A 15174-nucleotide genomic window follows, 5' to 3' on the forward strand; every position below is an offset into this window, starting at 1 on the left:
TTGCACGATATTTGTGCAAGAATAGGCCTTCCTTCTCCTGGCTTTGCTGCTGGCCGCCCAGGAGCTGGCAAGTCCTCGCTCCAGGGCCGCATAAGAGTCACCAAGTCCTTGCTCCCAGCCAGAACACTGCTCCTGTAGCTCCCTCCGCCTCTCTCACTCCCCCTCATAGCAGGCATAGCGCCGCCAGTCACTCCATGCCTGCACATGCAAATTAACCTGCCATCTTTGTTGGGTTGATTTGCATACTCACTCCTGATTGGCTGAGGATGTAGCGAAGGTACGGTCAATTTACATGTTTGTCCATTACTAGGTAAGATTAGAAATTAATGAATTTGGATTGTAAAAGAATGAAGAATGGCCAAAACCAGTTTGGCTCAGTGAAGAGAGCGTTGGCCTGCAGACTGAAGGGTCCCAGGTTCGATTTCGGTCAAGGGCATGTGCCTTGGTTGCAGGCACATCCCCAGTAGGGGGTATGCAGGAGGCAGCTGATAGATGTTTCTAGCTCTTCCTCTCTCTTCCTCTCTATAGAAAATTAATTATATATATATATATATACATATATATGTGTGTGTATGTGTATATATATATATATATATATATATATATATATATATATATATATATATGTATATATATATATATATTTTTTTTTTTTAAATAATGAGCCGAAACCGGTTTGGCTCAGTGGATAGAGCACCAGCCTGCAGACTGAAAAGTCCCGGGTTCGATTCAGGTCAAGGGCATGTACCTTGGTTGCAGGCACATACCTAGTAGGGGGTGTGCAAGAGGCAGCTGATCAGTGATTCTCTCTCATCAATGTTTCTAACTCTCTATCCCTCTCTCTTCCTCTATGTAAAAAATTAATAAAATATATTTAAAAAATAAATGAAGAATGTAAATAATCATGTGGTATATTGATGAATATAGTTTTTTGGATACCTTTTCCCTAATACATTAATTAATAGAGACATTTAGACTATATTATAATGTATAAAGTTAAGTCCTTTGTGATATAACCTATTAATGTAGATAATACATCATTTTAAACATTTATTATATTTCTGAGAAAAATCAATTTTGAATGAAAACTTGTATAGGCAAACCCCAGCTACCCTCACACTTCACTCAAAGTTACTATATTACAAAGTGATTTGATTATTTGGAGTTTAGCATTTATTAGTCCACAAAATCCCTTTTAGTTTTACCTCAACATTACTTTTAGTATAACTATTACAGCTACTTGATATATTCTTTGATTTATATCACAAAGAAGTACAATGCCAGTGGAACCTTTTACCTGACTCATAGTAAAAAAGAGAAGAGCCATATGGTTCACATGTATGAAGACCAGTAAATAAAACTCTATGGAAAAGTATTTAAACTGATACCAAACAAAAATCAGGCTTTACCAGGGCTTTCCAGGTTTTGACAATGACCCACACCATAAGGATTTGTACCAGGTCCCAAACATACATATATGGGATGGAATATTATATGCTCTTACTTATATACAACATATATAATACATATTTATACAATATGTTGCACTATGCTTATTTTCAATTTGATTATTGTGTGAAAGGTAATGCCCCATCAAAATATTATAAATAGCTTCTTTTCATTTGTCACAGACTATATAATATTTGTGTGTGTGTTTTTATAATACCATGGTTAGGTGGAAGTGAAAGCTGTTCCTGTTTCTCAGAAGAAAACATCTTTACAACAAGAGCAAGTAAAGAAACCTCAAAGGATTCCTGGCAGTCCTGCCATAACAGCTGTACCTTCTAATACTGACAAAACTTTTGGTGGATTGGCATCACCAAAGCTAGATGTTTCATATGAACCAATGATAGTGAAGGAGGCCCGATATATCGCCATCACAATGATGAAGGTAATTTATTTTACTTACTAGAAAAATTTTATTTCTTACCAATTATTCACTTAGTAAACATCAGTCATTCAAATTCAGACATAAAATTATAGGACTATAGAGCTGTTGGTAGTTGTAAACTTGTAACATATTGTTTCGGATGGTGTTATTTTTCTTCAAAGAGGGTTTTCATTTGTTTTTGGAAGACATGTAGAAGGGATTGCCAATAATAGATCAAGTTGATTCAATCAGAGATTGAAATGGTTGAAAATTATATTTCAGTTCCTACAGAAGTACTTGTTAGTTTTCAATTACCATTACTTTTAGGACATCATAGCCTTTCAGAGATTCAGTTTACCTGACTAGCCCCATTCAATTTTGGGATTCTCCCAATTGCCGCCTTCATCTCTTTTGGTTTCTTCAGGCTTTTAGCCATCTGATATCTTCAGAAAAAAATGTTTTTAATATTTTTTCAAGCTTTTTAACTCTCTTCAGAGGCAATTTTAGTCTAAATTACCAATGTGTTATTATTAATTGAAGCAGAAATTGTTATTAATTGAAGCCAAAACTGGTAATTTTGCCATTACTAGAATATAGTGGTGATCCATTCAAGGTTTTCATTTAGAGCAGTGTTTCCCAAACTTCTCTCATGATGAGAATCACCTGGTGGAGTTGTTAAACTACAGATTCCTGAATCCCAATCTGTCTTAGAGTACTAGTTAAGTATACAATTTTACCTATATGTTCCCAAAAATTCTAGTTTAGCACTTCTTAGTTGGGATTCAGGAATCTGTATTTTAACAACTCCACCAGGTGATTCTCATCATGAGAGAAGTTTGGGAAACACTGATTTAGAGGAATGGCATAGTTAGATTTGTGTTTTATAAAGATCACTAGAGGCCCAGTACATGAAAATTCATGCACTGGAGCTGGGGAGCCGGGGTCCCTCAGCCCGGGCTGCCCCCCCTCACAGTCAGGGAGCCCTCAGGGGCAGGAGGTGACCCGGTGATCAGGGGAAGGTGACGCCCCATCACACCTCTGCTGCACCATTTGTTGGATGTTCTATCACTGAATGAAACAAGAATGTTCCTAATGATTTTGTGATTCTTACTGGCCTCTTTCTTAAAGGTTTATGAAAATTACTCATTTGAAGAACTACGTTTTGCATCACCAACTCCTAAGAGGTAAGGATACTTTCCTCCACACAAATATCCAAAGCATGTGTTGTCGGCTGGACTTCAACTTTATTTTTCATATGTAAATATTTTATAGCATTTTAAAGTTTTTCAGTAGAAATCTACTAAAAATTGTATAATGTGTAGGTTATCAGCTACAATATGTTACATAATATTAAGGTAATAGAGAAAGAATAATACCTATACAGTTGATGTGCTATAGAATTGTACACCTGAAACATATAATTTTATTAACCAGTGTTGCCCCAATAAATTTAATTTAAAAATAAATAAAAATTAATAAAGAAAGAAAGAGGGAATGTAAAAAAAAAAATCTCATGAATAATTTTGAATATTGATTACCTATGAAAATATTTGTTTATATATTGGGTTAAGTGAAATATATCACTGAAATTTTTAAAAAAGAATAAAATCTAAAAGATATGATTTGGCTCATTGAGGGCTAGGTGTTATTGGGTTGAGTTTTCTTTTTTCTGTTTTTTTCTTCTCTCCATCTAATGAGCTGCAGAACATTTCAGTGTTCTTATGATTATGAAGTCTTAATTTTTCAGCCCCTGATTAATTCTTTTAACACCAGATTTAAGCAGATATTTTTACCTACAACTTGGTGATTAGGAGAAATACTTTTTAAAATAGATGCTTAGGGGAAATTTAGATGGGTTATACTTTAGAGAGACCACCTCCATAGAATTTAGAAAAACGTCTAAAGTGAGTCTGAAGCAGTATAATTACTTATGTTTTATTACATCATATCACATGACTTAGTAGGAATTAGGATACTATGATTTCCTTCTGACATGTATGCACAGTAGAGTTTTAATGCATAATCTGGAGAGTTTTTTGTCAGAATAGCCCAAGTTTTGAGAATGTATCTTTGTCTATAAATAGGGAAATAGTATTTTTTCCTCTGGTGTAATTTTAGTTACAAAATGCCTATACAGTGGAATTATATGCTTTTTATGAAATAAATATTAACTGTATATATGTATATAGCATCTTAAATAAGAACTAATTGACCATTTGCTAGTAAATAAGTTGTCATATGCATCGGGCATTTTAATCCTAATTAAAATAGTATTTTATCTAAATAAATGCATTTATTCATCAAATACTATTAACCATCTGCTCTGTGAAAATACACTGGTAGAGGCCATGACATACATTTCTGAACAAGATAGACAAGATGCTGGCTGATTCTCATAGCATTTATATTCCTGTAGAGAAGCAATCTATGAATAAGTAAACAAAATCGTAATAATAAAAAAGTTACTTCATAATGAAAGGGTTGGGGAAAGTTCATTCTAGGCAGTGAAAAAAATGGGTGAATGGAGCTTTTGATGTGTTTGAGGAACAGAAACATAAGGCTGAAAAATAGTGAGCAAGAGAAAATGATGCAAGATGACATTAGAGTACTATGAGGGCCATATTATATACAGACTGGTAGGCTATTTAAGGAGTTGACTTTTTTCCTAAGTGAATTTATTTGGAGGGTTTTAAGCAGGGGAATTATATAATCTGATTTATAGTTTTAAAAATTCATTCTGGCTACTTTCTGGAGAATGAATTATAGTGGGAACAGAGATTAGTTTGACTATTAAGGAGTGGAACGGAACAGAAGAAGTGGGTGGATTTGGGATATACTTAGAAGGCAAAGCCAATATACTTGCTGCTAGATTAGAAATAGGGGATGAAGGAAAGAAGAATCAAGAGTGATTACAGATTTCTTCCATTTTAGCAGCACTATAGAGTATTTACTGTAAAGGGGTCAGCCAACTTTGGCCTGCAGACTAATTCAGACCTGTTTTGTTTTTTTAAAATAAAGTTGTATTAGACACAGCCTTACTCATTAGCTTGTATTTTGTCTATGGCTTCTTTCCCACTATGTAGTAATTCTGACAGACTATTTAGCACAGTAGATTAAAGTATTATTACAGAAAATGCTTTTGACCCCTGGTATAGATTATCATGATTTTTACGAGGATCAGAAAACCTGAGAAATTAAGTGTTTTTTGTTCTGTTTTGTTTTGTTAGGTGGTAGGATGAGTAGGAAATGAGAGTTCTTCTTTGGATATATTGCAGTTGAGATTCCAAGATTCCTCTTAGTTTTCTAAGTAGGGGTATTTCTAGGCCAACTGGAAATATCAGTTTAAAATTCAGGGGACAGACGGTTTTGGAGTCATTTATATAGAGATGGCATTTAAAATTGAGTAATAGGTGAATGATCAACTATAGAGATGTTATTCGAAGGGGGAGAGAAGAAAAAAAAGACCTAGACCAAAATCTTGGGACATTCCATAGTTAAAGTATGGCCAAAAGAGAAAGAGAGCGAGCCAGCAAAACACTTAGAATGATCAGTGAGATTAGAGGAAAGTCAGGAGACTATTGCAGAAGCGAAGAAAAAGAAGCATTTCAAGAAATTAGAAGTTGTGAGCTATCAAGTGTTACTGAGAGATTGCTAAGGACAAAGAAAATGACTATTTAAATCAATGGTGTGATAATGACTTTGCCATAAGCAATTGTAGTGAAGTGTTGGGAACAAAAGTCTAGTTAGGATAAGTTGTGGAAGAGAATTGGAAATGAGGAAATGGACATGGTGATTATAGACAATTGTTTGGGTAAGGTTGGTATAAATGGAAAAAGAGATGAGACCTTATTTGAAAAAGGGCTGTAAATGAAGAGGAAGTGGTTAGGATAAGAGATTCTGAGGTGTCTTTGTATAGAAATAAAAAAGAAATAGAAGCAATCCAGTAAAGTGAGAGAAACTGATGATGAATGAGAGAGAGCAAGGTAATTGCAGCATTGAAGTGCTTGAGGGAATGAGATTCACAGCACAAATGAGGGGTTGACTTTGAATAAGACCCAGGATACTTCTTTCATTGTAACAAGATAGAAGGTAGAAGAAAGTAGGTTTATTAATCTGATGGCAACTTTGAAGTTGTCTCATGCTTCTTTTTCTCACCAAAGAAAGTGATGTCATGTTCAACAGAGGAGGTTTGAAGTGAGAAAGAAAAAAATGAAACTCAGTCATTTTGGAAATTAGGAAAACATGCTATGGTGGAACAGTAGTATTGTCATTTATTGTAATAATTCAATCAGAAATTAAATGTCTGCTGATAAATCTTAATGATGTTGTCAGCTGTTTAACTAAAAGTAAATTTTCTAATATTTATATTTCTTTACAGACCCAGTGAGAATATGCTGATCCGTGTCAATAATGATGGTACTTATTGTGCAAATTGGACTCCAGGGGCTATTGGACTGTACACTATTCATGTTACCATTGATGGCATTGAAATAGGTAATTTTTTTTGAAATAGGTTTTTTTTTTTTTTTTAAGTTATGAGTTACTAAGTGCAAAGAACTAGAATAAAAATTATTTTTCTGTTCTATTTTGCTCTTTAACTTGTATCATAGATATGGACAAATTCCATAACTTGTTTGGGGCTTCGTTTTCTCCCCTCTAATGAGTAGTGAATTAGTATATTCAGAAGGTCTTAAAATTTTGTAATAATTTATGGTGTCATTATATCCCTCATGACTCCTTTCCTTGATTCCCTGATGTGACTGATTAGGTATGATCTCCTCCAAGCTGCTATATAACTATGTGCATGCCTTGTATCTTCCTCATGGTATATCTGTCTTCCTTTCTTGTCTGTGAGCAGAGACCATCTCATTCACATTTGGATCTCCCAATCTAGCTCAGAGCCTGGCACATAATATCTGCCTGATAAATACTTATTGAGTGAATGAATTTTCTTTATCTACTACTAACTTGGGAAAGTTTACTGCTTTTACTTTGGATATTAATCTTTTTTTAAATATCTATATAATAGAATAACAGTGTAAGGTTTGAGGTGCAGGAAACTGATCACCAAGGAGTTTTAAAGTTTATTCCCCAGTAATGAGCGGGACTCATTATGGAGGTAGAGAAGTCAGAATTGAAGGAGTTGGGAGGGGGGATGGACCCAGCCAGGCTGCCACCTGGACATGGAGGATCAGCAGCACGTGGCTGGTCTGGGGGTCTTTTTAAGGGGAGGAACAGGAGAGGGTTGGACCCAGGGCAGAACAGGAAGGGTGGGCTCCAGGACACTTTGGCAGGCACTGATTGATGGCTCAATGTCTTGGAGATGTCTCTGTGACAGGTGCCAGTAATGTCATAACTCCGCCCACCAGTTGGGAGGAGGGAGAACCTTATAAACAGTAGAACAAGAAAACTCTAATAAGTGTCTGTCTATATGGATTCTTCCATTTGGCACTGTTTTTCCTGAAGCTCCTTAAGAAAAAGGGCTCCTATGATTGGGTAGATTTAGAAAACGTAGTGTGTTGTAGTCTTATATTAGACGTTCATACAATGCACATTAACATATTACAAATTACAAGAAGTTATGAAATTAACAATTTTGGCTCAGATGGAAAAAGTCAAGAACCATATGAGTTCACTGATGTGTAGGATATAGAACTAAAAGCCCCAAATGAACAGACAAGACAACAAACAAAGACGTGTAGACAGAGATAGAAATATGGTCATTATTAAAAGAAAGGGGGGTGAGGGGTAGTAGAAGAGGATAAAGGGGGAAAACATGTGATAGAGGAAGACTTGACTTTGGGTGGTGAACACACAATACACTATACCAATGTTGTATTATAGAACTGTATGCTTGAAAACTATATTATTTTATTAACTAATCTCACCCCAGTAGACTTAATTTAAAAAAAAAAATTAAAGACTGTTTAATCCTTAAGTGAAACCCTTGAATGTGAGAAAAAGGGAGACAGGTAGAGATAAAAATAGTCCTCATTAGCATTCCACCAGAATATCCTTTGGGAAACTGGTATAAGTAGTTTGTTTTTACAGTGAAGGTAAAGAGGTACTTTACATTGATGTAACTATGTAGAATCAGATATCTCATATTCATCTATATCATTCCAGAGACTATATCCTCAGTCTTTGGTACACTCTCCTTTATTTCAGCATATTCATAAAGCCTTTAGTTCAGCAAACTTTTTGGTTCCGAACAGCAGATACCTACTGTTCTAGGTAGATAATTATTGTCAAGTGTTAACAATTTATTGATGATTGCAAGATAAAGCAGGCAAACAAACTCATATGAAGTAGAATATAAGTAGCAGAACACAAGAGGTACACATTATGGGAATTCAAAAATAGAGATAATCATGAATGGCTTCATCTTTGCTATAAAGTGGAGTGAAGGAAATAGCTATAAAGTAGATAAGAAAATACACTTTTTTTTTTTTCAAATGAAACTATAGGAAAATGTTCGTATTTACCTGGAATCATTAATTTTCTTCCCTACATTTTTTTAAAAATATATTTTATTGATTTTTTTTACAGAGAGGAAGGGAGAGAAATAGAGAGCTAGAAATGTCGATGAGAGAAACATCGACCAGCTGCCTCTTGCACACCCCCTACTGGGGATGTGCCCGCAACCAAGGTACATGCCCTTGATGGGAATCGAACCCGGGGCCTTTTAGTCCGCAGACCAACGCTCTACCACTGAGCCAAAGCGCCTTTGGCTCTTCCCTACATTTCTAACTCAACTTTCTTCCTAGGAGTCCAAATAGACTGGGGCTTTAACCATAGAAAAGGGCAGATATTAGAATGATCTATAATAATAAAAGCATAACATGCTACTTAGACCGCACATCCTTCCTTCCAGACAAAGTCGCAGTGGGCAGGGCAGCGGCAGGGGCTGGGGCCAAGGCCCTAGCACCAGGTCTCTAGTTATAAAAATAATAATCATAATAATCATAATAATAATAATAGCTAACATTTATTGAGCACTTAATATATGTCCAACCTTATATATTTTAAATCATTCTCACAAAAGCCTAGTCAGGTAGGTGCTATTCTTGTTCCCATTTTATAGATAAAAAAGTTGAGGCCCAGAGAATCAAATAGCAGCAGATGTGGGCACAAACAAGACAGTCTTAATGTGTGCACTCCAATTTTTAACCACCATACTGTGTTACACCTTAGTGATAGAGATGATTTCTATAGATAATGAGTCACACTCTGATCTGATGTTGCAAAATAATGTTTAATCATGTAAGGGTTTCTTTTTCTTTTTAATTTTTTCATTATGATTTCTTTTTTGGGGGGAGAGGGCATATATATATATATATATATATATATATATATATATATATTTTTTTTTTTTTTTAAAGTATAAAAATAGTAGTACAGATGTCTCCTTTTTCTCCCCATTTACCTCCCCCAGCAGCCTTCACACACCCACCCGCCAGCACATGCCCTCACCTCCCTAGTGTCTCTGTTCATTGGTTATGCTTATATGCCAGCATATAAGTCCTTTAGGTGATATTTTACCCACCCACCTCCCAACCCTCTCCTGCCTTCCCTCTGAAGTTTGGCAATCTATTCCATGCTTCTTTGTCTCTATATCTATTTTTGTTCATCGGTTTATGATGTTTATATTCGAAAAATGAGTGAGATCATGTGATATTTATTTATCTTTCTCTGACTGGCTTATTTCACTTAGCTTAATGCTCTCCAGTTCCATCCATGCTCTTGCAAATGGTAAGAATTCCTTCTTTTTTTACAGCAGCACAGTATTCCATTGTGTAGATGTACCACGGTTTTCTAATCCACTCATCTGCTGATGGGTGCTTACTAGTCTGCTTCCAAATCTTAGTTATGGTGAATTGTGCTGCTATAAACATAGGGATACATATATCCTTTCTGATTGGTGTTTCTGGTTTCTTGGGATATATTCCTAGAAGTGGGATCACTGGGTCAAATGGAAGTTCCATTTTTAATTTTTTGAGGGGAACTCCGTACTGTCTGTTCTCCATACTGGCTGCACTAGTCTGATTCCCACCAGCAGTGCATGAGGGTTCCTTTTTCTCCGCATCCTCTCCAGCACTTATGAGCTCCCTCCCCCCAGTTTGTTGCTTTGTTAATGATAGTCATTCTGACAGGTGTGAGATGGTACCTTGTTGTTTTGATTTATATCTCTCAGATGATTCATAACTTTGAGCATGTTTTTATATGTCTCTAGGCCTTCTGTATGTTATCTTTTGAAAAGTGTCTATTTAGGTCATTTGCCCATTTTTTTATTGGATTGTTTATCTTCCTTTTGTTAATTTGTATGAGTTCCATATATTTTGGAGATTAAACCCTTATCAGAGATAACATTGGCAAAAATGTTCTCCCATGCAGTGGGCTTTCTTGTTTTTGTTGATGGTTTCTTTTACTGTGCAGAAGCTTTTTATTTTGATGTAGTCTCATTTATTTATTTTCACTCAAAAGCCCAAATGCGGAGTTGCAGGGGCCTGAGCCGCAGATGTGGGAACATTGTGCATCCCAAGCATCACTGAAGAGTTCAGGCACCGAGATGTGTGGCTGCCTTGCGTTGGTGGTCCATATGCACTGAGAATCAGTGTCCTCACATGCAAGCACCAAGAATCTAGAATCACGCCGTGCGCGCAGTGGGAATCAGAGTCACCTGTGCTTGGTGTGGCTTCTCGCACGTGCCGAGGATCAGCGTTCCCATGCACATGTGCACCGAGGATAAGAGTCCCTGCTCATGTGCACCAAGTGTCCAAGCCCTGCGTCTGTGCACCGAGAATCCATGTCACTGGTGCTCGGTGCGGCCTCACGCACACCTATTATCAGAGTCTCTGTGCTTGCATTCGCCGAGAATTAGAGTCACTGGCGCCAGTGAGGCCTCTCCTGCTTGCCGAGAAGCAGAGACCCCATGTGCATGCGCTGAGAATCTGAGTCACTGGCGCTCCCTGTAACCTCACACACTTGCCGAGGATCAGAGTGGTGGGCCTGCTGGGGGACCTTGTTGCAAGGCCGCCCTGTGCCAGTGGGAGGCCCACTTGCTCACTGTGGGTCACGCAGGCCCTATGCCACTGTAGTGGGCCTGGGGAAGGGGGCAGCACTCTGACTCACAGGAATCTGCAGATGGGATGGCTGGAGTCTCAGTGTCTATGGGTCTGTAGCTGTGGTAGCAGGCCTTTGTTCAGAGAGGTTGAAGGGTCCTAGTTTGCATCTGAGGTCAGTCTGGGTGGTGGTGAGGTTGGGTTTTCCTTTCACAGCAATTCTGCCGTTCAAGATCTCATTATGATTTCATGTGTCCAGATAAAGAATGTGAACTCTTTTCCTTATAGTCTAAAACACCCATTTGGAATCTCAGGGACATTTTTCAAATACTTCTCTTTCTTAACTATAAATATCAATGATCTTAAAAGAACAGAATTCAGATTTTTTTTTCAACTGTTTAAAATAGCCTGTGATTATTTATAAGGTTAGTATAAGAATTCTCCCTTTCTTGTATTCTCAAACATTATGGTTTACCTCCTTTTCTTACAGATGCTGGCCTAGAAGTAAAAGTCAAAGACCCACCTAAGGGGATGATACCACCAGGAACTCAGCTGGTCAAACCAAAGACTGAACCTCAACCAAATAAGGTTAATAGGATAAAATCAGAATCTGAATCAGTCACAGATTTATTAATTTTCTTCATTGATGCTGCAAAGTGGCCATCAAACATCTAATGTTTTATTTGACTTAAATATTTGAATTCTAAATACCCCTCATTAATTTTTAGGAGTTATTCATGGTAATTCTACTCATTTCTAAATAGTATAACCTGTACTTTTTGGTTTCTTTATGTAAGACTTAAGTAATTTATAGGCCTTGTGTACTTTCTGTTCATTGAAAATTTACAGCTAACTAAAAGTCTACTGCTCAGAAGTGTATAATGTTTGCAAAGTTAAAATATCCTTGCTACTAAGAAAAATTAATTTCCTAACATTGAAAGTAAATAGAAAAACTTTTGTAAACTATTTATTAGAAAGAAAACATTGGTAAAGAATTTATATTATACTTTACTAACAATAAAATAAAAATTACTTTCTTTTTTTAATCATGTCTTCAAAGTTTAGAGAGGAAATATAAATATATTAATTTTCTAATTTTTTCAGTAATGTAAAACTTAATACTTTTGTTATAAATAAACCACTGTTATTTGCATAAGAAAAGCAGCTACAAATAATTTTAGAAACTTTATTAGAATTAATAATACATTCAAATCTGTTTAATTTTATCTCTATTACTTATGTGATCTCTAAACCATGATTTTCCCTATCTATCTTTGCGTTTCTCAGGTTCGAAAATTTGTGGCCAAAGACAGTGCAGGGCTCCGTATCCGCAGTCATCCTTCCCTTCAGAGTGAACAGATAGGCATAGTGAAAGTCAATGGAACTATCACTTTTATTGATGAGGTAATTTATAATGAAACACCTGGTAATTAATCTTGAACAGAAAGTTTTGCATTTGTTTGCATAATAATAAGGTTACTAAGTTTTCTATCTTTTAATTAGTTTGGGTAGTGTTTGGAAAATTGTTTTTCAAAATGTGTTCATTGAGTTTTAAGCATTTCATTTATTTTTTTATCAATAAAATAACTAAAATTATATATAGATTTCAGAGAGGAAGGGAAAAGGAGAAAGGTAAAGACAGAAACATCAATGATGAGAGAGAATCATTGACTGACTGATTGCCTCCTGTATGTTGTTCACTGGGAATGGAGCCCCAACCCAGGCATTTACCCTGACTGAGAATCAAACTGTGACCTCCTGGTTCATAGATTGATGCTCAACCACTAAGCCACCCAGTGGGGCTAAAATTATATTTTTTAAATGAAAGGAACTCAGTTAACATAGGAGTTAGAGTCTGTACAAGCACTCACTGAAAATGCGTACAGTTGATGTTGTTTATTTTTAAATGTGTTTATTGTATTTCTTTAATTTTTACAATACATTTTTCTAATAAAACTACCAAATAACTTGTGATTACTATTAAAGTTTAAATTGGGGGGGAAGAAAGACGTTCTTTTGGGAAACATCTGATTTTATGTTTCAAGTTTTTATTTTAAAGGGTAATGTGTTTGTACTTTTACTCCTATGTGACCTTGTTTTTACAATCTCACCATGTGAAATATATTGCTAGGCATTCCATTTGTGCTTTTTTCATTAAAGGTTCTCCATACTTACCTTCTGCAAAACTAGATGCTTACTCTCCATGTCCACCATTTTTTGCCTGTTTTTTAGCCTTTTAGCCTTTGCTAGTCTCATAGGAGTTACAGGAGGCCATGGCTTGTTTTTTATGCCTATTTCTCACAGATCCACAATGATGATGGTGTATGGCTGAGGCTGAATGATGAGACAATAAAGAAGTATGTTCCTAATATGAATGGTTACACTGAAGCTTGGTGTCTCTCTTTTAATCAACATCTTGGCAAGAGTCTTCTGGTCCCTATTGACGTAAGTAAAAGGTTATTTTCAAAAGTGTTATAGGTGCACTCTGTCCTCATTACAGGACTTTTCTTTAATTAAGCTAATGAAGGCATTTCAGGTCTGAGGTATATCACAACTAAATAACTTTTACTTTAAAAGTGCTTGAATTCTTGAGAACTTCTGTGTAATAACAGTGGAGTTGGCAAGGCTGATGACCTTAATACTTACTATGATCCCTCACAGGCAGAAAGTAATAAATGAAAACTGGGTCTACTGAGTTCCTTTCAAAGAGGTGGGGAATAAGAGTGGTTGCATTTTTTAAAAATATGTTTTATTGATTTTTTACAAAGAGGAAGAGAAAGGGATAGAGAGTTAGAAACATCGATTAGAGAGAATCATCGATCAGCTGCCTCCTGCACACCCCCCTACTGGGGATGTGCCCACAACCAAGGTACATGCCCTTGACTGGAATCGAACCTGGGACCTCTCAGTCCGCAGGCTGACGCTCTGTCCATTGAGCCAAACCAGTTTCAGCAGCATTTTTTTTTTAACTTTCCTGTCACACTACTGTTTGGAATGAATTCTGCACTAAATTTATGAATTCAGTATTGTTATATACATTAAAAAACATGTATAACATTTGTTTCTTATGTTGGAATTTTGTAATTAGTCCTCTGTGTTTTGTCTAAGTTTGAATGTTTCCTTCTTAGCTTTTAATATTACTTAGTTAAGACAAGCTGGATTTTTAGACTTGTGGTGTTCCAGTGTTCTAGTTGAACCTAGATCGTACTGTCTGAGAAAATTCATTGAACCTCTTTAATAAATGCATTAGAAAAGTCACAAGGTTGCTACATCGCTAAATGTGATAGTAAAGCACAACCCTTTATAATCCTATCTAATAAAAGGGTAATATGCAAATTGACCATCACTCCAACACACAAGATGACTGCCACAAGATGGCCAGCCAGAGAGGGCAGTTGTGGGCGATCAGGCCAGCAGGGGAGGGCAGTTGGGAGGGACCACACCTGCAAGGGAGGGCAGTTGGGGACAGTTAGGCCTTCAGGGGAGGGCAGTTAGGAGTGACCGAGCTGGCAGAGGAGGGCAGTTGGAGATGAGCAGGCCTGCAGGAGATGATAGTTGGGGGGACCAGGCCTACAGGGGAAGGCAGTTTGGGGGGAACAGGGAGACCCAGGCCTTCAGGGGAGGGCAGTTGAGCGGGGAGGGAACCAGGTCTGCAGGGGAGGGCAGTTGGAGGAAACTAGACCTGCAGGGGAGGGCAGTTAGGGGTGTCTGGACCAGCAGAGGAGGGTAGTTGGGGTAGACCAGGTCTGCAGGGGAGGATAATTGAGGGGACCAGGCCTGCAGAGTAGGGCAGTTGGGGGGGACCAGGCCAGTAGGGGGTGGCAGTTGGAGAGGACTGGGAAGGCAGAGGAGGGTAGTTAGAGATGACCAGGCCTGCAAGGGAGGATAATTGAGGGGACCAGGCCTACAAGGGAGGGCAGTTGGGGAGGACTGGGCAGGCATGGGAGGGCAGTTAAGGGTGATCAGACCAGCAGGGGAGGGCTGTTGAGGGGACAGGGTCTGCAGGGGAGGGAAGTTAGAGGGGGAACCATGTTGGCAGGGGAGGGCAGTTGGGGGTGACCAGTCCTGCAGGGGAGAGCAGTTAGGGGCAATTGGGGCAGCAGGGGTGCAGTTAGGCATTGATCAGGCTGGCAGGGGAGTGGTTAGGTGGTGATCAGCATGGCAGGTAGAAGCACTTAGTGCCAATTAGGCAGGCAGGTAGGCAAGCAGTTGGGAGCCAGAAGTCCTGGATTGTGAAAGGGA

The 15174-nt window shown here is 37.6% G+C and overlaps 1 protein-coding gene across 22 annotated transcripts in view; it reads left to right on the forward strand.

Moving 5' to 3' along the window:
- MYCBP2 (MYC binding protein 2) overlaps nucleotides 1-15174 on the forward strand; it is a 254681-nt gene that overhangs the window by 156419 nt on the left and 83088 nt on the right. For all 22 annotated transcript variants that reach the window (XM_084877082.1, XM_084877098.1, XM_084877099.1 and 19 more), the window contains 6 exons: nucleotides 1676-1891; nucleotides 2999-3054; nucleotides 6249-6364; nucleotides 11423-11520; nucleotides 12220-12336; nucleotides 13237-13377. In XM_084877082.1, coding sequence (XP_084733208.1) covers nucleotides 1676-1891; nucleotides 2999-3054; nucleotides 6249-6364; nucleotides 11423-11520; nucleotides 12220-12336; nucleotides 13237-13377 — 744 coding nt within the window. The remainder of the gene's footprint in view (nucleotides 1-1675; nucleotides 1892-2998; nucleotides 3055-6248; nucleotides 6365-11422; nucleotides 11521-12219; nucleotides 12337-13236; nucleotides 13378-15174) is intronic.

Source organism: Pipistrellus hanaki, assembly GCF_964339955.1.
Source record: "Pipistrellus hanaki genome assembly, chromosome: 3".
Classification (NCBI taxonomy): domain Eukaryota; kingdom Metazoa; phylum Chordata; class Mammalia; order Chiroptera; family Vespertilionidae; genus Pipistrellus; species Pipistrellus hanaki.